General features: G+C 35.2%; 1 protein-coding gene across 1 annotated transcript; it reads left to right on the forward strand.

Moving 5' to 3' along the window:
* The first annotated feature begins 1077 nt into the window (after nucleotides 1-1077).
* LOC149180821 (putative 12-oxophytodienoate reductase 11) lies at nucleotides 1078-3366 on the forward strand. The gene is made up of 5 exons (XM_089418229.1): nucleotides 1078-1222; nucleotides 1317-1457; nucleotides 1570-1700; nucleotides 2061-2240; nucleotides 2463-3366. Exons 1-5 carry the CDS (start codon nucleotides 1128-1130, stop codon nucleotides 3044-3046), a joined length of 1131 nt encoding a protein of 376 aa, XP_089274355.1. The 5' UTR covers nucleotides 1078-1127; the 3' UTR covers nucleotides 3047-3366.
* Nucleotides 3367-24807: the final 21441 nt, after the last annotated feature.

The following is a 24807-nucleotide window of genomic DNA, read 5'->3' on the forward strand; positions in this document are numbered from 1 at the left end:
AAAAGGGTCTGGAGTATGTCTTAAGACTGCTTCTGCTTGGCTAAGAATTCGTCTTCCTCGGACGTAAGGAAACAGGTTAACGGCCCAAGACCCATAGGCATGTGGCAGGAGTGAAAGCATGCTCCCTTACGGACCACCAACAAGTTATTCTAGGTGGCGTGGTTTTCCTTGATAAGAGTGATGTATCAACTGACATTCGCTGATAGCAGACAAAGATAACTCTCTTCACTGTTGGTTTGACAATTAAATTTGATAGATTTTTCCACGTTTAGAAAAAAAAATAAAAACAAAAACAAAAACAAAAACACAAAAAAAAACAACGGCCAAACGAAAAACCAATCACGTCTACGTTTAAGTTATTTAAGTGTTTCTATAGTCCAATTATTTAAGTGTTTCTATTCCACGTGAAGAGGGAAGAGGGATTTATATAGGGATGGAAACTTCTTTCCAACAATCAAATTTCTTTGAAACCGTCAAATTTGATTATTTTTTCGCTTTTTAAATATTTTTTTGGTCAAATTGCAATTAAAACAAGGGCCATCTGCAGTGTTGACACCAAACTTGAATTCGACGCCAACTCCCCATGGATGGCTTTTGCACACCTGCTCCCCCAACGACTCTCGACTCTCTGAGCGCCTGTCGCAGCCCACACAGGGTTAAGGCGCAGAAGCAATACGGTGCCTCAATGAATCTACGTCACCCATGACGTTCTTTGATCTATCTTCATCACCCATGACGTCAGTCGTATCGAAAGCTATATAAACACATTAAGGCACTGCACCATGAATCAATCTATTAAGCATCCCTCCACAGCTATCATCGTATTAATTGGTGCACAAGTGTAACAGTGGTCCCACCAAGACAGAGGGTTTTATCTTTTTTGTTTTCTCCAAAGATGTGTGCGCGTTGCTCAAACAATGTTCGTCTGCGATGACACTCCTTAATGTATATTCATCACCCATGACATGCGATGGCCCTCCTTAATCTATATTCATCACCCATGACGTCAGTCGTATCGAAAGCTATATAAACACATTAAGGCACTGCACCATGAATCAATCTATTAAGCATTATCACCGTATTTTGGCAAATTGCTTGAAGTTATTCAAGGAAGGACACTAATCACGATGGCAGGGAAACAAAACACACAAGAAAACCAGTCAACGCAGCAGATCCCATTGATAACACCTTATCAATTGGGTCCCTTCAGCTTGTCTCACAGGTATCAACTTTCTGCTCTGTTTTTTTTTCATTCCTATTGTACTCGTTTTGACAACATAGTTTAAGTTTGCTGATACTGGAAAGGGATTTTGCAGATTGGTTTTGGCACCATTAGCCAGACAGAGATCCTACAACTGCATACCCCAACCGCACGCAATCCTACACTATTCCCAGAGAACCAGCCCCGGTGGTCTTCTCATTGCAGAAGGTACTGGTGTCTCCGACTCTGCCCAAGGGTAAGCTAACATTTCCTGTCACTATAGCTATACTAAGCCAAGTGCTAGTTCTGAAACTTTTTTTATTGGAAGACCAAATGATGATAACCATGATGTGGTGTGCAACTGACAGGTACGCGGATACCCCTGGAATTTGGACAGAGGAACAGGTGGAGGCCTGGAAACCCATCGTCAATGCAGTCCACGAAAAAGGAGGCGTTTTCTTCTGTCAGATTGGGCACACTGGAAGAGCTTCCCATGTGGGTAAGTATATCTATGCTTTGTACGTATTGCATTGCCATCCATTAATTCCTTTCATGTACCCACTTGTCCGATTTGTCTGCACTGGATTCTGTTGATTTTCTTCCAAATCATGATTTCCACTGCAATTCTACAGTTTGCTGGCTTCAGTAGGCCATGGCATCTCGTAATGCAAAATAGGGAGTAACAATTCTTAGTCTCTTGCCCTAATAAATTTCCGTTAGATCAGTTTTTTCAGGGATGTAATAGTGTGATTCTTATAGAGCATTTGCTTTTTTCATAGATGTAATAGTATGGTTTTTATGGAGAATTTGCTGTCAGTTTCTTTCAATAGAGATGGCTGAGTGGGTCTATGAAATGCAGATTATCAACCCAATGGCCAGGCTCCCATTTCATCAACAGATCGAAAAATATCGGGACAGGTCGTGTTACCCAGTCGGAATGATGTCGCAGATTATTCCACTCCTCGAGCTCTACAAATTGAGGAGATTCCACAGATTGTCAATGACTTTCGTCTTGCAGCAAGAAATGCTATTAAAGCAGGTGACTGTTCTTACATAAATCTTGAATTTGGCATCTACGTATTTGCATACGTATCACATAGGCTACTTGAAACTAGGAAGATCTTAATAAACCAGAGGGCTTTTCTTTTCCTAAGAGGGCACCACTCCTCAAATATATATATATATATATCATTAATGACGCTGAATATAACCGACCGAATCGATTTTCTGTCATTCATAGTTTTTTCTGGCATTATGGCAGGTTTTGATGGTGTTGAAATTCATGGTGCTCACGGATATCTTCTTGACCAATTTATGAAAGACAGCATTAATAACAGGACCGATCGGTACGGTGGGACATTGGAGAACCGGTGCAGATTTTCTCTGGAGGTTGTTGAAGCAGTGGTGGAAGAAATTGGAGCAGAGAGAGTGGGAATACGGCTCTCTCCATTTGCAGATTTTAATGATTCTAGTGACTCAGATCCTGAGGCGATGGGGCTTTACATGGCCGAGGCCTTAAATAAATACAACATCCTGTATGCCCACTATGTAGAGCCCAGACTGGTAGCTACCTATGAATCTGTTGCAACAAACAAGAGTCTGTTTCCAATGAGGAAGGCATTCAAGGGAGCATTCTTGGTTGCAGGAGGTTATGGTAGAGAAGACGGAAATGAAGCAATTGCAAATGATAAGGCTGATCTTATAGTTTATGGTCGACATTTTCTGGCGAACCCAGATTTGCCTAGAAGATTCGAGTTAAATGCCCCTCTCAACAAATACAACAGAGACACTTTCTACACTCCTGATCCTGTGGTTGGTTACACAGATTATCCATTCCTAGAATGAAGTGAAATATCCATGGATACCTCAACAAGCACAGACTATCCATTCCTGGAGTGAAGTGAAATATCCATGGATACAAGCTCTGTAAAACCCACCCTTGTTGCTATTATTTTCCAGGCTTATTCTTACAATACTTCGAAGCAATAAAATGTTAAGTACGTTTTCGCTACTTGTTTATTCGATGCAATAAAATGTGAAGTACGTTTTCGCTACTTGTTCACTTGCCATGAATATGGCATATTCGTATCTGCCTTGTAGATCCTGTAAGGTGGGGAATCTTTAGGCACCTTTCACAATACATCAAACCAAGAAAGAAAAAAAAGGTTATCTATATTTTGTCGATTGGTTTCCTTGCATCAGTAATTTAAATGGGTGGCATATCGGTGTCCTCCTTATAGATCGTGTAACGTGGGGAATATTTAGCGTCTATGATATTTAATGTATTCATCCTTGGAAAATGAATCATCTTTTTAATTCTGGATATAAAATTACTCACGACAAATATTTTATATATATAAAAAAATCTAATATATATGAGAGTATTCTAACGTATACATAAAATAATTTTTTTCACGGAAAGTTATTAAAATCTGGTAATATAATTTCAAGAATTTTTTTTGTTTTAAAATACGGTTTTGAATACATAAATAGATTTAGCATCCAAAAAATCTTACGGGTACCCAAATTGTGCAGAATAAATAATTTAAACTGAAGTTTTTAAAAATATCTCCAAAATGTCGTGAAAAAAGTTATTTCAGACTACACCTATATCAAATGATGCAAAAATAATATAAAATAATTAAATATTTTTCCAAAAAAAATTCAAAATTTGATTTGTCTATTTTCTCGAGGCGTAGAAAGGTGGTTTCCCATACCGCCCATTGCGTAGATCAATGATAGAGAACCACTTCAGGACCAGACCCCCTAATACCACAAATGACAATGGAGTGGTGTCAAGGCTAATTTCTTGAACCTAACGGTTTTTTATAAACAACTTTAACAAAGGAAATCTGCAAAAAAAAAAGGCCTCAAACCCTTCTCTCTCCTCTCTGACAGTGGGATACATGGAAAATTTGATTGGATCTCAAGAGATGGTGGTGGTAGATCATGTCATCTTGATATAGCTATATGCGGGACACGTGGAAAGATAGATTCGTGATTTTTCGGTGGCCTAATGGGCCAGATCTAGGTGACACATGTCACAACTCAGGAGGCACCACACGAGGTTGGTGACATAAGCATGAAATTATTCTGGAAGGGTTACCCGAGAAGGATTAGAAAGGAACACAGGCAGATGCGTCGGGAAAGAGGCATTAGGCAACTACTTTGACAGGGTTCCACCATATTTGGCAATTGTACCATAATTGGCTATGGCCATTGTTTGGTCAAATAGGCATGGACAGGTTGGCAATTGTGACTTGAGAATTCGAGTCAATGGAATTGGCGAGAGATTTTGTTCAAGGCGTCAAGGACCATGATGCACAAGAGAGAATTAATGGAGCCTAATGAGAAACGGAATTAGCCATCCCTAAGTGTCAATCACACGAAGAAGAATTAAATGAGAAGAAGAATTGGAATGGAGAGCCATGTTTTTTTTTTTCTCGGTAAATCTATTCTATTCTATTAGATTATATACAGGAAAACATTACATTCAAAGAGACAGGTTTCCCAAGGCCGACTGTGGCGCTTTGGGTTGGCATTTCGCATTCAGTATTCGCCCTCGCAGGGGCAACATTTCCATCGTGACACAACACAGCATTGTTTTCAGACCATACCAAAACATCCCGCGCATGGGCTTCAGAGCAAAATTCATCCCTCGCAGGGGCATAAGAAGACCTATAACAGCTCCCTTGCGAGTTCTACTGACCAAACCAGAGAAAACATGGACATAAACATGAACTAGAGGGACACAGACAGAGATATATAACCTATACCATACACAGACAGAGACGAAAGACCTATACCAGACCTGAACAAGAGAAATGGATGACAAAGTGTGCCATTGGAAGCTATTCCTCAGGCTTTTCCTCAATAATTCTGCACCACCCGTGGCCTTCTGGAATGCCTTCCCACATTTCCATGGGGTTCTGCTTGGAGGTCGACGCCTCCTGCTCCTGAGGTCGAATGGGAGTCTGCTCAGGTTCCTTCGCTGGCGCTTCCTCGACAATTTCCGGTTGCTCACCTGGGTGTTCCTCCCTGCTGCCCGAACCGTCTTCATCTTCCAGAGGATCCTCAGTGAAAAGAACCGATATGTGTGCATTAATGCGTGAATTGTCCCTCGAGCTGCCAAGAGTGAAGATGGCAGAGCCGAACGCTGGAAGAGGGTGTTGTCCAGCATTGGGATTGCCTGCATCCATGAATTGACTTGCATGTATAGGAGTGGCCCCTGCCCTTCTATGGCAGTAACAGCAGCAGCAGTGGTGGTGGGATTCCGCAGCAGGGCGGCGTGAGGAACCTCCACGAACAGATCCCATTCTGCTGAGCATCCTTTCCCTGGGTCGAACCATGATTGCAGAAATGCCGACGGCTTGTGGCAGAGCAGCGAATGAGGGCTTTTCCGTCTTGAGTCGCCCCCCAACAGAATTACGTCCTCTCCCAACTGTTCCGGTACCGATCTCAGCAGAACATAAACAGCAGCCCACTGAAAATACAAGCTTGAAATTTCCTTTGGCGTCTTGAATGCCGGCAAGACCAGCAAGATCTGAAGCCTTAAAGAGACAATTACCCACAGAGACCTGAACTGCGAGCTTTTTGCTCTGATCATGGAATCGCAACATTCCTTCATCCTCCTTAAATCTCCTGACATTCTCTCGTATCTTGTTCTCCTTAATTGCTCTCTGCAGACTCTCCATTTCACCTTACGCCGCATTGAGTGCCCTGCAGAGCGTCTCATCTTATTAACTCTCGGCCGCAAGAGGCATTAAATTCCCGGAGTGATCAAGAGGCGGCACATGTCTGGCATGTGGCTCCTCACTGCCATTCATGCTAACACCCGCATCCGGGGGAATGGAGAGCCATGTTGTGTGTGGAGGAAGAGTTTAATGGAAGAACTCCTTGATTTTGCAATTTAACTAAGATTTAGTTATGGAAGAACACTAAGGTTCCCATTCCTTGAATTAACTTAGTTGTCGTGTCTAAGAACAAAACTTATAGTAGTATGGAGATCCATTCATAGAGTACAAACTTGGGAAATATGGAGCACAACATAGACATCATCAACGAGTGTGCAACAGAGGAACAAAACTCATGATTTCCATTGAGAAATTGGGGGAAAAAGCAACATTGTTACTGGGATGTTGAGTGGAGAGATTTGAGTGGGTGTACGCTACTGTGAAGAGACCAAGTGTACTTGTGTTGTAGAGAGAACACTGACAGTGCCTATGTAGAGGAAAGAGGTGAGGAGTGTGCCTATGATGCTATGTGAGGCCAAGAGAGCCTGTGGAATTGAAGACGGTTGAGATCATAAGTATGATGTTTTAGTGTAGATAGAGTGTTGTGTAGGTTGTATATGAGTGACTACTGCTAAGTAGAACAAATGGCCAAATATAGAGGAGAACATAGAGCTAATATCAGGCATAGTGGTTGTCATGTACAGTGACATTAGTTCCTTATTGAGTGTGGGTTGGACCCTGCATATAGGAAGTTGGTGTTTCCATCTTAGTGGGTGTTTGAGGAAGGCTTGGGGGTTGGTGCCTCTTGCAAGTTGGTGCTTGCAACAAATCCGTGAAGTTGGTCCTTCACATGCTCCTTTTGGTAAGATGATCAGGTGTCTACAGAAGAATGGAGTTGGTGCTTCCTTATAGTGGGTGCTAGCAAACAATCAAAGAGAGTTGGTGCTTTTTGTGAGTGGTGGCTCATAAATATTGATTTAATAGAGTAGAAGCTCATATTTTTAAATCAATAACAAAAGAAGATTTTGTGGTTTTTCTCCCAGAAGGGTTTCCACATTAAAATATCTTTGTCATATGTATGTTTCTTATGATGTGTGTTCTTGTGTCGATTCATATCGCTGCTATTATGGTTTGTGAATGGTTTCTCTCATATAATGGATGTCAAGTTTGACGGAGTAAAGATAAATTGGAATAAAAGTTCAAATTAACATTAATACTAATTCACCGCCCCCTCTCAAAATTAACATTCTTTCCAACAAACTCCCACTATATGGAAAATAGTGAAGAAATGCCACTCCAACCTCTTTGCACAATTCAATACCATTCATATTAGGGATAAATTACCATAGGAAATGCACCCCAACCAATTCAATGCCATTCAAGTTTTGGAAAACTCCCCATAGGAAATTCAACCCAATTTAGAGTTGATCCTAACTATGAATGAACATGTATTTGAAACACCTTATAGTTTAGCCTCCTCATATGGTGAACCTAATCATGGTATTCACTAATTCTTCATAATCAACCAACCAAATTTCTACATCCTTATGGGAACCCTTTTTGGCACAAAGAATTAGAATGAAAATATTATTTAGGAATTATTGGAGGCCAATTTCATCCATCCTAATACTATCCCTTATCGCTTCTCTATAGTCATGACATTAAAGAAAAAAAATTAATTGGTGCATGTACTTTGACTTCCATGCTCTTAGTAGGTTGACGATCAAAGATAAATTTCCCATTTAGGTTATTGATGATCTCTTAAACGAGCTTCATCGGTCCACATTTGTCATCCCAGGCTACCACCAAATATAGATGGAGGTGGACATCCTTGAGATGACTTTCACACACATGAAGTATATTACAAGTTTTCAATGATACTTTTTGGTCTTTGTAATGCCCCATCCACCTTATAGAGCCTCAATAACCAGAATTTTGGCACTTCCTGTGCAATTTATTGCTAGCATTCTTTGATCAAATATTGATTTATAACAACACATGGGAAGGGCATGTGGATCATGTTGATAAAGCCTTCCAACTACTTTGAGATAACAATTTTTTCCTCAAGTGTTCCAAATTTATTTTTGGAACTTCCAAAATGATATTTGGGTCACATAGTCAATTACAATAGAATGTGAGTGGAACCAAAGAAAATTGAGGTTATGTAGTTTGACCATCCAATAGGAAATTGAAACATTATGGGATATTTGATGGCTCACAAGCTACTATAGGAATTTTTTGAAGAATATGGGAAAAGAATAGTAACCACCTTACTAGAAATTAATGTTTTTGTATGGAATATTGTTGCAAAAAGGCCTTTTGAATGATAAAGGAAGTTATTTGTATGATACCCACCTTAGAAGTTCTTGATTTTAGTGAAACACTTTCCATGGAATGTGACACATCAAGCATAAGTCTTGGTACAATATTGATGCAAGAGAGATACCCATTGGCATTCATTAGTAAACAGTTATTTAATAGAAATCTGGGAAACGCCACCTATGAGAAAGAGTGATGTCCATATATTAGGAAATGGATACTTGGAACTCATATACCATTGGTAGGTGCTTCCATATCAATCGTATATAACCATGGATTGAGCTATTTTTCTAAAACTTATATCGTTGTCCCTAGAGGACCACATGTGGGTCATTAAAATGCTATGATGTGATTGTGAGATCATATAAAAGAAAGTAAAAGAGATTGTGGAGGTTGATGGATTTTCTCATAAATATGAGGAGGATTAATCTCTATTCTTACTAGTACTAGACTAGTTCACAAAATCTTGAAAAGCGAATGGTTCACAATTGAAATATTGGTTTAACTTAACCAAACCCTTAAGAAGGAGCCAAATCCCTTGAAGGGATATAGTTGGAAATAGGCCCTACTTTACAGTATAATGGATATATCTTTATGATACATATGTATATTTTAAAACAAGTGTTAGATAATTTTCATTTATCCCCTATAGTGGGTTACTCTAGCTTTTAAAAAAACTATATGTGCACTAAGTGCTCTTTCTTTTTCGAATAACTGAACAAGGAGATCCTTACTTTTGTATTTAAATATTATGCTTGTAATGGAAAACGGATAAAATAATGAGGACTCTTGGGAATTGCAATAAGTATCAAACCCAAGTACTATGTCGACTAACATTTCCTTGGATGGGCCTCTCAAAAACTAACAAAACTCATTCATCATGGTGGTGGCTAAATGTATTTATAATTAAGCTCATTTTTGTGATTTACAAAATCCATTTACACCCTCCATAATGGTAGAAGTCTTCATGGATCATATTATTAAGTTACATGACATACCCACTTCCATTTTGTTAGATTGTGATCCCGCTTTCACTAATAAATTATAGTAGGAGTTGTTTAAATTACAAGGCACAAAATTGAACATGGGCACATATTATCATCCTCAAAACAATGGTTAAACAAAGGTGATCAATGAATTCCTGGAAACCTACCCATGGAGTTTTGTAGTAGATCAATAGAACCAATGGGTTCAACCCCTTGTTAAATTATGGTAAAATTCCAATTACCATAGTGATACAGAAATTTCATCTTATGATTTTTTTTTATGTGCGAGAATCTCCTTCATTCGCTTATTATCTACTAGGAACATGTAAGGTGTAGAAAGTATATTGCACACTTAATACTAAAAAAACCATTCTCAGTGTACTTAAGGATAATATAATTTTGAATTGATTATAAATAAATAGGTCAATGAAAACCACTTTGATCACTCTTTTGAATAAGGGGTTCAAATGCCCATCCATATCCATCCCTATGTAGTGCTCTTTCAAAGAAAAGGGTTGGTAGAATATAGAAGCAAAAAAATGCACTATATCAGATACTCCATCACATTGCACCATGTAACTATCAATTAGTTCTCCTAATGTACTCCAAGACTCACCTAGTTTTTCATGCCCTTAAGGAAGGTCATAAGGCGAAATTACCAAGTTCAAACCAACTTTGCAAAAATCAATAAAGAGATTATCATTTGGTATAGCAAGTGATAGTATTGGCCAGAAGGAAATGCTAATTTATCCATCATGTCATTTGAGAGGACCAAATCTATTGGAAATATACACGATTATAAAACAACATCTAGAATTTAAACAATGATTTTATAATAGGTTCCACACCTCTAGCCACAAGGACAACGCTTCTCTTAAAAAGTGAGGGAATGTTAGGGCCCTACCTTGACCTCCCTACTTTGGCTTACCTATGAGTTAATAATTAATGAATGATTCTTTTTTTTTGTGAACAAGGTTCATTAAGTATTTATTTGGTAGTTACTCAACGAAAAAAGGTTCATATTTATCATTTGACACCCATTTTAAGCAGTTGTACTAATTTATGATGGGACTACAAATAGTTAATAGTTGCTAGAGAAACTATTAACATAGCCAATAGGCTATGGAATGTTTTGTGAAGTGTTGTTATTGCATTGAATCTTTTCTCATAGGAGGTTTCCCCCTTGAAGAGGATCATGAACATTGCTCTCTAGTTTCTAAACTATTAATTCAAATGTTATATTATATAGGTTCTATGCCATTATCTCTCTTATTTACTTTTCTACAAATTATATTTCTTTAATAAATTCGTAATAATCATTATTTTTGTTAATGCAATAATTACAAAACCTTCTTGAGCAAGGAAGTTGAAAATAATGACAAAATCAATGGAGATCCAAGAACATATGAGAGATATAATATAGGAATATACAAGGAGAATTTAGATATCTTGCTCAAACAATTGAGAGGAGAAAAATGAAGACAAAGAGAAACATATTATACACATCTATCTATTAGGGTCCTATTAGAAAGTAATCCATAATATGTGCATATAGAATTAGATTCATGGTTGTGAAACTATGGGTGATGACTCCCTAATCATAGGGGAAAACGAGTCAACCAGATGTGTTAAGGCCAAAAAAGCCCTATGTTCCAAATGGATGATCACATAAACATCAATGACATACATAGTGAGAAACATCATTAGTTTTAATTAGAACATAAAAAAGTGTAAGAAAGGTGCCTATGTTAACCAAATTTAACACATCAAATAAAGTTTGTTTTCCAAAAGGTGGGAGTATCCATTGTCCCAAAGGGAACTTTCTAATAAACTTGGGAAATATGTGGGTGCAAGGAGGCCCAACAATTCTTAAATATGTTAGAGCCTAAAAATGAGAATATTTTGGTTGAAATTGATCAACTAAGGCATGAGACCAAGCTCAAAGGTTGTTGGAGTAACTTGAAAGTAATCAGATAAGACCCTAAAGCCCAATTGCAAATTCTTATTCATCTATTCATATCATAGGAGGGACACTCATTGGTTAATAATTCAATATTTGTGGGTTCCTCATATTAGTGTGTAGAAGTCCTTCTAGTTTGCATAGAGTAAATATTGGTAACTAATAAGTAATATAAAGATCTACGCTAAAAAAGTTCATCCATCATTGTATGACTAATACAAAGTGTAAATCCATATGCTACACAATTAACATAACTCATGACAGTAACCATGAAACTATAGTGCCTCAAACCCTAGGTAAATTTCATAGAAAACAGGGATTCATCTAGTAGTGATCAACCAAGTGTACCATAGTGCAAATCATCTTATGTGCTTCAAAGGGTAAAAACACATTAACTAGAAATTTGCATACTCTACAGATCGTCTTTCCGCTAAAAGCAGTTTCTATACCCCCAATATGAAAGCAATTATAACATTTTTCTCATTTGTAATGCTTACATGGTCAAAGAAATATCTTTACATATAAAATATTTAATAATAATAATTCTCATGCCCCTCCAACTCTTTCATAAATACAAAAATGAATGATAAATCCATTATAACTCTGAATTTATTAAATCTCATTAAAGAATCAAATCCTTTTCTATATAACTTTTTTTCCATTTTAATCTTTCTTATAAAAAAATTACTTTAAAAAAATATATTAATTTTATTAAATTCAAAGTTAAAGTAAAACTACACCAATAATATCATACTATAATTAATATATAACACTAAATAATAATAATAAATTAATACAAAATAATAATAATAAATTGTTTTACCTTAATGAAGTTCACATGCTTATTAAATCATATATTATATAGTTATATAAAAAGATTGATATTAAAATATAATATCATTTACAACTATCCAATGATAAATGGTAATAACATATAATCAAGTACGTGATGATAAATGTATAAATAGTTGAAGATTCAGTGAAGAATGGTGGTAGTGGTTAAGTCCATTAAGACCAGACTTTGGTTTATTGGACCTAAAGAAATGAATTATTTAATTTGATTTAAGATTTTATTCTTATGCTCAAAAACTTGGAGAAAAGCTTACTGAGCTCACTATAATTTTGGTTTTGCCAATTTTTAGAAATAAACATTATCTTCTATCTTCTATGAAAACTAAACAATACTGTTGCAATTTTCAAATTTCCTTTACCTTCATACTGGCCAATAGCCGCCCACGGTGGTCTACTTTAACTTCTTTTCGACGTCGCCATGATTCTTTTACCACGAAGAAACACTTTAAAAGTTTGTGTTGTTGGAGAATATCTCCAGGTTGGCGTACAGAACTTCGAAAGCATCCTACACGTCGCTGGCAGCAATAGGTCCAATAGTTCAAAACTTACATACATATAGCTTAATAAGATCTTAACGGTTCACCTTAGAAGAAAATAAATAAGCATTTAACAGTCTATAGCTCAGAGCCTTGGATTAAATTAGGCACCCTGGACAGCGAAATTTGGTTCAGTCTATGCGGTAATTATTGGATAATTACTCGTTCCACAAACTTTTCAGGTTTTAGGACTGATCCGTTCAAATTGATCAAGGTTTGGTCCAAGAATTTGTTTTAATATATCAACTGCAATCCGAGAAACTAAGGCTCTATGAAAATTTGGCATGTTTAATTTTACCTGCATTCTCAGTCAATTTACTTATGAATTTGAAACAAATAAAGTTTTAACCAAATTTAGCAGGTTCGGAAACAAATAAAGTTTTAACCAGCTTTAGCGTGTTTCTACGTTTTTGATAGATAGAGAAGAGAGAAGGGGAAACGCGAAAATATTCTTCTTATTTCATATGTCGTTCAAATAAACTCAAAATATGTGAGTTAATGATAAAGAATATAATTTTGGGCAAATTTTCGTATTTAAAATGTCTTAGGATTCAGAGTTCCCTATCCTAGAATGATCGGGCATCTTGATTTCTCTGTTTGTGTTGCGAAGTTATTTTGATTAACTTAGTCCCAAAACCCCGATCCGAGGGTTCCCGTGTGAATAACGAGGGACATTCCAAAACCAATAAGAAATTTTGCGTGTACCGGCTACGGACTTTTCAGTCTCTTCCAACGCGCTCGGCTTTAGTTGTGATATGTCCCCATCATAAGCTGGCCATTGTATGTCAGCCATAAACAGACATTAGACATAATTGATCCCGCTCATCAGCCCTAGCTGAACATGCAGAGAAATTGAATCACCATGTCTACATTAAAGAATCCAAATTTATCGCTAAGGTAGATCACTTCCACCATAGGAAGCTTAGGGAGGCGATTGAGATCGAAACGCATGCCAGAAATCTTAATAGGGATGATGGTTGGAAATTGAGTAAGCACTAGATTCTAGCTCTCTCATCATAACTCATCATCACTTTCTTCTCCTTTCTCCGCTTTAATTTCTTTTTGGTTTCAGTCTTGGTCCCCTATTATTATCAATTTTTTAATTTTTATTTATTTTTAACATGACTAAAATATGTTTGCATAACATTATAAAATAATTAGTAATATTTTTCTAGTTAACCTTTGACTCTAGTTTTTAATTTATCATGGCTAGCCTTCTTTCTAAGGGATTTAACCTTCCCTCTAGCAAATAATATAAATTTGAAATGATTAATAAATAATCTTAATATATAAATTGATATTATTAATAAATAAAATAATATAAATTTGAAATGATTAATAAATAATCTTAATATATAAATTGATATTATTAATAAATAATTATTGAATTATATTGGAATAAAACATTTTAAATTCCTAACAACTAGTTTTCTACTAAATACATTTTATTTAATATAAGATTATAAATTGTTACTAAATAATTACTTTACATAAATTGATAATATTCTAGCTCTCTCATCATAACTCATCATCACTTTCTTCTCCTTTCTCCGCTTTAATTTCTTTTTGGTTTCAGTCTTGGTCCCCTATTATTATCAACTTTTTAATTTTTATTTATTTTTAACATGACTAAAATATGTTTGCATAACATTATAAAATAATTAGTAATATTTTTCTAGTTAACCTTTGACTCTAGTTTTTAATTTATCATGGCTAGCCTTCTTTCTAAGGGATTTAACCTTCCCTCTAACAAATAATATAAATTTGAAATGATTAATAAATAATCTTAATATATAAATTGATATTATTAATAAATAATTATTGAATTATATTGGAATAAAACATTTTAAATTCCTAACAACTAGTTTTCTACTAAATACATTTTATTTAATATAAGATTATAAATTGTTACTAAATAATTACTTTACATAAATTGATAATATTTAAATACAATGTTTTATTTAATTATTCCTTATTAGCTATTTTGAACTAAATATAGAATATTTTAATAAAATAACTGCTTACCCTAATTCCTAAATAATTATTTTCTTTACCTATTAACTAACTTACAAACAACTAATTTTTAATGACTAACTCTGGGCAATGATGCATCCTTACTATTTATTCTTTCTGATCCATGGATTTCTCACGTTGTCCTGAGGATGAACCACATTAGCTGGTTCGAAACGCCGACTAAATCCTAACAATGTGATTAATCTGAAAGACTTACATCTACATTATCAATCACAAAAGTCTTAGATCTAACCAAATCCTAACAATGTGATTAATCGGAAAGACTTACATCTACATTATATATCACAAAAGTCTTAGATCTAACAAGATAACTATAATCATTTCTATCAATTGATTTTAGTTAGGCTAGTTAAAAAAAATGTTATTGTCCTCTCTACACCCAATTCTTACACATGGCATTGTCAAATAATAATAATAATAATATTTCTTATAATAACTTAGAGCCTTCCAAAACTTGTATCTTCCTTATATAAAATACAAAAATATTTCTTATTAAAATACAAAAAATATTTCTTATTAAAGTTTCACCATTTATTTGTATCATAAAAAACAATTCATATATTTAATGCAAGATAAAAGAGAATATCAAACTAAAAAAAATAAAATAAGGAACCTACAATTCACATACTATAGGCCAAATTATAATATTATTTTAAGGCATCTACAATTCACATACTATAAGCCAAATTATAATATTATTTTGCTTACTTTTTTTGGTGGGTGGAAATTCTCGCTTTAGCAAGGTATCCAAGAAACAATTATGTAAAAAAAAATTAAACAAAATTGTTAAACTTAAACAATTAATTAAAAAACAATTAATCAAAATTGTTAAACTTAATGAACACTAGAAGTAAAATTTAATATTCATGTGTATATTGCACTTCTTTGAAAATATGTTCAAGAAAGAAAGGGCGGGAATTTCTGATGCTTAAGCCTTATAATTTAAACACTAATTTATGATTTTTGTGTTATAATTTAGAAGAAATTAATTTATAATTTTTGTGTTACAATTCAGAAAAAAATTAAATTAATAATGATTAGTATATAGTTTAATGTGCATTTAAAAATTATTATCAATGAAAAAAAGAACTTTTAACATTTTTTAAGAATTGATTTATATTACTAATCCTATCACCACCATGTTAATACTTCAACATCAAGTTCAAGTCCAACTTCTTCTCCAAGTTCAACAAGGAAGGTAAGAAGATTGAGTGATATGAGAGGAGTGCCAATCAAGAACATGAAGAAAGCCCAATAGGTAAGATAGTCAATTTTTCTTTATTAGCCAAGGCTGATTTTGAACCATCATGTTTTGAAGATGCATGTACTAATGAGGTTTGGATAAACTTTTAACATTTTTTAAGAATTAATTCATATTACTAACCCTATCACCACCATGTTAATACTAACTCCACTAACATTCCTCTTCATTATCTTTATAAAAACTCCACTATCCACTAATATGTTATTAGTGATTGATTTAAAAACCACTATCCTAATACAAACTCTACTAACATCACAAATCGTCATCTTAACAAGGATTGTAGGCAATGGTAGTCCCTGTCGATTTGAAAGTACATTTTACATTTGCTATAATGCATATTTATGGTATATACATGTTTCAGAATGTAACCCAACTGCAAAGTTTGTATTCTCCATGCAACCTGGCAACTTAAATAGGAAAAATTGAGAATTCATAGCTTATTGATTTACAAATTTTTCCAATATTATACATATTCTCCATGCAACCTGGCAACTCAAATAGGAGAAATTGAGAATTCATAACTTGTTGATTTACAAAGTTCTCCAATATTATACATGTTTCTGTTTATTAATAGAAGAGAAACAACATAAACTAAATTCAACTTTTATCGTTTGCAAAAAGGAAAAAAGGAAAACTAGTGATTTAGTGGACCTGATAGTAGCTTATATTACCACACTCACAAATAAGTTCGCTATTGAGTTTGTCTACATGTTCTGATGCACCACTACCATTACTTCTCTACAGGAAATAACAATGCTTTGAAAATGTTAGTTACTAGTGATCCTTGTGAGCTAACCCTTCGACTTTTATCATTTGCAAAAAGGAAAACTCGTGATTTAGTGGACATGGCAGTAGCTTATATTTCAACACTCACTGATCTGGACTTAAACAGGAACGCAACAAATTACAGAGATAACCATAACACATATATGCAGTGGAAATAATACTTCATTTCATTAATATAAAATACTTAAATATGTTTACAAACAGCAATGGAAATAAACCAGCTAGGGCGATGGTAGCTTATCTCTGAGAAGAGATGTGGTGGCTACATGCCTCTGAACTGTGTTACAATGAGGCTCGAAGGCCTATTTATTGTTGAGAAACAATGGGAAACCCTTCACATTCCAAAACCTAACCCTAGAAGATGAAACGCCAAATTGTGGGCCCCGTTTTTGGGTAAGTTGATACATCAACTTCCCGAGGTCGTGAATTGGTCGTATTATCTCCATTTGACGCGCATGATAGCCCGTTGGAAAGATCTCTCCGAGGACTACGACGGAAAAGGCGATCTTTTAAAAGAAAAATTGTTGCGGTAGATTTCCCAAAAAACGTCGTTTAGGGCCTCAAAACGGCTCCGGAAGTTTAGGACCTGAAAAACTGCTAAAAATAGTAAACTGTGCTATAATTAAGGAAACTGAAAAACTAAAAGAGACAGTTGCGGGGGTCCAAATGGGATAGGTGGGTGGCCACCAACATCCACCTGGATCACTCACAAATAAGTTCACTATTGGATTTGTCTACAATTTCTGATCACCAGTGCCATTACTTCTCTACAAGAAATAAGAGTGCTTTGAAAATGTTACTTCTCTACAGGAAATAAGAGTGCTTTGAAACTGTTAGTTATTGGTGATATTTAAGACCTAACCCAAGAGTATTGAAGCCCAAAGGATAACAAAAAATTCAACTATTTTCATGATAGCTAAAGCTTAATTAACTAGCTACAAATTGTATGGCTCTACTTGGAAAAAAATATATTACCCCAAGGGTCCTAGATTTATTAGTAGGCTTGGTCCTCGTGATCTAGGGACACTCAGTGCGGTTTTAGGAACTACACTCTGGTGGAGATGGCTCCAAAGTTGAAGAGAGATTTGGCATCAAATTTGGAATAATAAATACAACAAAGCTGTACCCAGCTATCAATGTGGTTGAGCAAAACAATTTCCTTCTAGTTCATTTCACTGAAATCTAGCTTGCAAAGGAAGACACCTGATTCAAGATACACACAGTTAACATGCTGGATAATTGAGCAGAATTATCCAACCAAGCTTGAGGTAAATTTGGGTTATCGATAAAGTAATTTTCTAGAAACAGTGATTTTCTTGTTGTATTCAAGGTTGGTGACTCTGCAAGATTTGTACACGTTCCAGCTTTCATACCAACATTGCCATCTGCAAATATTAGCAACAATGTATCTTGTTTGATTTCTGAGTATGATCTGACTCAGTGTATGTTCTACACAGTTTTCCATAATGCATATCATAGAGCTGATAATGGATGTAGAAACCAATGTAGAAAGACTACTCAAAACAATTTCCTTCTGGTTCATTTCATTGAAATCTAGCTTGCAAAGGAAGACACATGATTCAAGATACACACAATTAACATGTTGGATAATTGAGTAGAATTATCCAACCAAGGTTCAGGTAAATTTGGGTTATCTCTAAAGTGTTGGGAATAATGGTTAATTAGTTATGTAAATTGCTGACAAATTAGTCAACAGATTTTGTGTTCTTTGCAAAATTAGGGCAACAAATTGTTAGGGTGGTTAGTGTTGGAAATTAGCTGTAGTGTCAGTAGATTTGTTTCATAGTTGATTGTTAATAATTTTAGTAATAATTTTACTATATAATAATTTAGTTAATGGTTCAATTAATATATGAGATTTACAACAGTTTTTAGCTCACACAGTAACTATGTTTTATTTGTTTAATTTTTTTTTTATATGTATTTTCTTCATAGTTATGTTGGCTAATCAGCTGGCTTAAAGAAGCCATTTCATATTCTAGAAGACTGGAAAAGATGACTCGTTATGAAGCTTGGTATGGAAAAAGGCCTAATGTTAATCATTTCAAAGTTTTTGGTTGTTTGGCTTATGTGCATGTACCTGATCAGAATAAAAAAAAGTTAGATGCAAAGAGTGAGTTATGTATTTTTATTGGGTATAGTGAGACAAGAAAGGATTATAAATTGTATAATCCTCTAACTAACAAGCTTATTGTCTCAAGAGATGTAATCTTTTATGAAGGGGGACTTTATGGTTATCAAAAAGGCCATGTTGAGAAGACAAAATTTGTTTTGAATGATGATATAATTGTTGATAATGATCATGAGTAGCCAAGTAATGTTTCTGTACTAGTGTCTTAACTCCACCAAGCAATGCTTCATCATTTTCTTCAACATCAAGTTCAAGTCCAACTTCTTCTCCAAGTTCTACAAGGAAGGTAAGAAGATTGAGTGATATTTATCATAGGAGTGCCAATCAAGAACATGAAGAAAGCCCAATAGGTGAGATAATCAATTTTTCTTTATTAGCCAAGGCTGATTTTGAACCATCATGTTTTGAAGATGCATGTACTAATGAGGTTTGGATGCAAGCCATGCAAGAAGAGATGGATTCCATTCAAAGGAATGACAGTTGGAAGTTGACAGAGCTTCCACATGACAAGAAAATGATTGGAACCAAATGGGTCTATAAGACTAAATTTAACAATGATGGGAGTGTTGAAAGACACAAAGCAATATTAGTTGCTAAAGGATTCACATAGAAGTATGGAATTGATTATGAAGAGATATTTGCATTAGTATCAAGACAAGAGACCATTAGAATGTTTATTTCATTAGCATCTCAGATAAAAGTGGAGCATGCATCATATGGACGTGAAAAGGAAGAAGAAGTATATGTGGAGCAGCCACAAGGTTTTGAAGTGGAAGGAAAGGAGAATAATGTTGGTGGCCTGGGTGCAGGCGATATGGACAAATGGCTGAAACCTAATATTATTTCTTCTAACTCTGGCTGAATTTCTCCTTCTGCTTCAATTGGTGTATCAATCATATATTGTTAGATTGACTACTTCATGAGTTTTTCCTTTGATCACCCCCAACCTCGTTATTAGACACAAATCATACCATAGGCCTGTTTTCCTCTACCATGACTATAATCCCATAGGAACTATAAAAATAGACTATCGTTTCTTTAAAACAGGAAAATGTGTTTTAAACGCAAAATACACAGTCGACGGGCTTTTGTTCCAAGGGAATGGAATAACATTATTGGCGCTTTAAAACCACTATAGTGTTAATTCTAAAGAATTACACTATTGGCGCAAGATTTCAAAGAAATGCGTTATACACAATTAACACTAATGGAAGTTATCTATCGGCCCTTCCAACTCTCCTTTCTGTGATGCGATAACACATAGTATTATCGGAGATCGCAATCAGCGACTCCAATATTCTAAAGCCTTGGCTCCTCCCGCTCCGGTCTTACGGTGCGATAAGCCTTGCAGACCCGACAACCTATTCACCCTGCTCTATAATATTTCGGTTCCAAGCTATCAGAGTTTTAGACTTCGGTGGTTCCAAAGGTCCTTCCTACTCCTCTTGTGGTTCTGCAATGCGATAATGGTTCGGACTCGATATGGGTATGAACTAGATTTAATAAGATCTCAGGTCCAGAACTTCGTTCAGTCTAAGTCTTTCATGGTTTTCCTGTGCAAAACAAAGTTTCCACCGCGGAACTCACCAATGCATGTAAGAGGAACATGCATGCCGATATATGGAAAAACCACACCATTAAACTTAAAGCAAGTATTAATAAGAAAACAGAGCCGAATCACTATTAACAAGACTCAGAATAAAAGAACCGAAACTTGTACACACAATAATACCAATAAACAGATAAACATAACTCAGATACACAGAAATGGTTTTCAGAGATCACCACACCTCTGGGATCGACTCCCCCAGAGATTTCCTGTTCTTTCCTTTATAAAATAATAAGAGATAAAGCTTACTTGGTCCTTATCCCCTTTACAAAAGCATGCCAATTACACATCTATTGGTTCATTTTAGCAACCCGTTTCTAAAACAGAAACTTATTTATTATGACTAATAGTTCTGCGAGACATCCCCTCAATAACTTCCACTACAACTTATCCATATCACGATTATTACAACATGATCTTATTCCTAAATTCTATCCTTATTCTAAACTAGAAAAGCATGGAAATTGATGGCTAAAGGACCCCACTCCTTTGCCTGTAGATTTTTTTTTATTTTTTGGAATAAGTTTGAAGATTTTCCCCCCTAAGTCACATGCTCCTGCATCAAATGTCTACAAGTTGAAGAAGGCTTTGTATGGCCTCAAGCAAGCACCAAGAGCATAGTATATAAGGATTGATGGATACTTTCAGGAAATTGGCTTCTAGAGAAGTAAGAGTGATCCTACCCTTTACTACAAACAAGAAGGTATTGATATTATAATCATAAGTTTGTATGTTGATGATCTATTGTATATGGGTAGTAGTTCTAAGATGAATGGTAAATTCAAAGTTGCTATCATGAATGAATTTGAGATGAAAAATCTAGGCATCATGAAATATCCATTTACTACAAACAAGAAGGTATTGATATTCTCATCATAAGTTTGTATGTTGATGATCTATTGTATATGGGTAGTAGTTCTAAGATGAACGATAAATTCAAAGTTACTATGATGAATGAATTTGAGATGAAAGATCTAGGCATCATGAAATATTTTCTAGGAATGGAGGTTTATCAAAGTAAGGATGAGATTTTCATTTGTCAAACAAAGTATGCGTAGGATATGCTAAATAAATTTGATATGCTTGATTGTAATCCATCCCCTACTCCAATTGCTCATGGAGAGGCGTTATGTAGAGATGAAGGTGCTGATTTAGTTGATGAGAAAACTTACAGAAGTATTTTGGGGAGCTTGATATTTCTAACCCACACAAGGCCTGATATTACATATTCAGTTTCACTTGTTTCAAGGTATATGACAAATCCATCTGAAATACATATAAAGGCAACCAAGAGAATTTTAAGGTATGTGAAAGGCACTCTAAATTTTGCTATTCATTACTGTTCTTTTGAAAAGTTCAATCTTGTTGGATTTAGTGATTCAGATTGGGGAGGTAGTCTTGATGACCGTAAGTCCACATCTGGAAATTGTTTCTCTTTTGTTATGGTTTGATTACATGGAGCTCAAAAAAACAAAGCATTGTTGCCCTCTCATCCACAGAAGCGAAGTATGTTGCAGTTACCTCAGTAGGTACACAAGCTCTTTGGCTCAGAAAATTTTTGGAAGAAATTAAAGAAAAACAAATTCAGCTTACAGTGATTTATTGTGATAATGTAAGTGCCATCAAGTTAGCAAAGAATCACAGCAGGACAAAGCATTTTGACATGAAATATCACTTCTTTAGAGATTTGGTACAGAAGAGGATATTGAATTGAAGCATATAAATACTCAACATGAGCTAGCACATATCTTCACCAAAGCAGTTGCAAAAACTCAATTTTTAGCACTACGAGATAAGATAGTAAATCCTCATTAATCATTAAGGGGGAGTGTTGTGAAGAATGTTTAATTAGTTATGTAAATGGCTGAAAATTAGTCAACAGATTTTGTGTTCTCTGCAAAATTAGGGCAGCAAATTGTTAGGGTGGTAAGTGCTGGAAATTAGCTGTAGTGCCAGTGGATTTGTTTCAGAGTTGATTGTTAATTATTTTAGTAATAATTTTACTATATAATAATGTAGTTAATGGCTCAGTTAATATACCAGATTTACAACAGGTTTTAGCTCTGTGTTTTATTTGTTTTTTTTTATATGTATTTTTTTTCATAGTTATGTTGGCTTATCAGCTAGCTTAAAGAAGCCATTTCATATTCTACATAAAGTAATTTTCTAGAAACAGTGATCTGCTTGTTGTATTCAAAGCCGGTGACTCTGCAAGATTTGTACACGTTCCAGCTTTCATACCAAGCTTGCCATCTGCAAATATTAGCAACAATGTATCTTGTTTGATTTCTGAGTATGATCTGAATGAGTAGACGTTCTACACAGTTTTCCATAATGCATATCATAGAGCCGATAATGGATGTAGAAACCAACGCAGAAAGACTACAGTATTTACATTCATTTTCAACAACATATTTGCACCGTAAGAAATGCCTCCAATCCTTATTTGTATTCATAATGCCCGCGAATATAGCTAAAGCATCTGCTTTTTTTTATTCACTGTAGTTAAACTTTTTTCTGATAAAAAGGAAAGTGTAATTAAATTTGTTTCTCTTAAAAAGAAAAGTAGACAGTGAGGTATTTTAAGAATTGCAAAATTTAGTCCAAAAGCTATGAGTAACAAAAACCTTAAAAGGTTGCAGTATGAAGCCACTTCAAGCCCCATTATTATTAAAACTTGAACATTTAAGCTGAGCAGTGAACTCACAAAGTTGGGATATATATGCATTTGTTATTCAACCCTTGTACGTTACAAGTGACTTGCCAAACAAGATATTGCTTGAATTTTAATCTCTTCAAAAGTGAAGGTTTAATACTCGTAGGAGAAGATTTCACAGTGTATGTAACTTTACAAATTCATGAGAGACTTGTTTAATTAGCACTTGTACCTGGTTCTATCTCTTTTACTCTCGTGCATTTAGTCTTGCTTGTTTCCTTGTTTACTGGTTGCAAGTTCAAACTTCTGTGAAGTTTTCACCAGAGAGGGAGCATGTGAACCAGCTGGGGCCTAAAACGGGAAACTAGTTGCCAAGCCAACGCTGATGAGTGATAGATGTTAGATTTAGGTTTATCCAGATGTAATGCTAAGATCGCCTCGGGAAAGGATTTGCGGTATAGCTTTCATTGAAGCTTTCCAAACGAAAACAAAGAAGAAATAAAACCCGGCAATAAGACTTCCAAAACAAAACTTTGAATAAAAGTTTTTTGGGACAGAATATTTTTTAAAAACATTCATAAAGAGATCGATCCACCCAAATTAAATAGACTATCGATCGCTATAGTCCTGTTGCCGTAGGCAGGGACTAATAAGAGCGCACATAAATCTCTAGACAACTTCATTCCCTATTACATCACACGCTTATATCTATAAGCGCAAATATTCCTACATATTCTTACATATTAGTTCCTACTTTTAACATCAAGAATATTACTTCGAAGTGAAGAATATTATCTTTTGACCAAACAAAGTGTTCACAAATTTTTACAACCAAATCAAATCGATGTCCCTAAATTTCACTGCGGGTTGCATCTTTTACAATCAAATCGATGTCCCTAAGTTCCACCCAAATCAAATCGATGTCCCTAAATTTCACTGCGGGTTGCATCTTTTACAATCAAATCGATGTCCCTAAGTTCCACCGGAGGACATGTCTCTTTTGCAGCAAAAAGCTAACGGTGCTCATAAGGACTCATGCAGACGGTTGAAAATCGGATCTTTTCACAGGTATTTAGAAATTGGTAGAAAATTATGCACCGTGAATTCTTCCGTTGAAAATTGACTCAAGACTACATACTGGGAAGTTTTCAAATCAGAAAAATATAATATGAATATAAATATAAATGTAAGATACATTTCAGGTATTCCGTGATCCTATACGATCTCTTCAGTGTTTGTCGTGACATTGTTTTAGCCGTTAAATCCTTACAAAATAAGGGTGCCTGAAAGTTCTAAGTTATCAACAGTGAGCAATTATTGAATCACTGATTGCACAATAAACTATTTCACCGATGCAATAATCTATTGGAATTATTTGTTCGCCCATCCACCTAAATTTTACTGTTAGGACCAGTTACACTGTTGATGCAAACGCAAAAGCAAATCTCAACATGGAAACCTTAACTAAATTTCTGTCATGATATACCAACTATTGGTATCATTGACCAATCAGGTGAACTCCTCTTGCTTCTATCTTGCTGCGGATAACAGATTCAGCTGTCCCTCCTGATATGTAGGGATCTCTCTCCAACTGTTTCTTGATGTGGTCATTGTTGCTGCGCATCAATGTTTTTTGGGTCTTTCTGCTCATGGAGCTCTCGCTCTATCTGGTGCATATGGTTCACAAGGTTCATATGGAGTTATTTTGGTTTTTTTGCC

This window comes from Pinus tabuliformis, chromosome 3_2 (genome assembly GCF_031772625.1).
Source record: "Pinus tabuliformis cultivar Carrire ecotype Pingquan chromosome 3_2, CPIR1, whole genome shotgun sequence".
NCBI lineage: Eukaryota > Viridiplantae > Streptophyta > Pinopsida > Pinales > Pinaceae > Pinus > Pinus tabuliformis.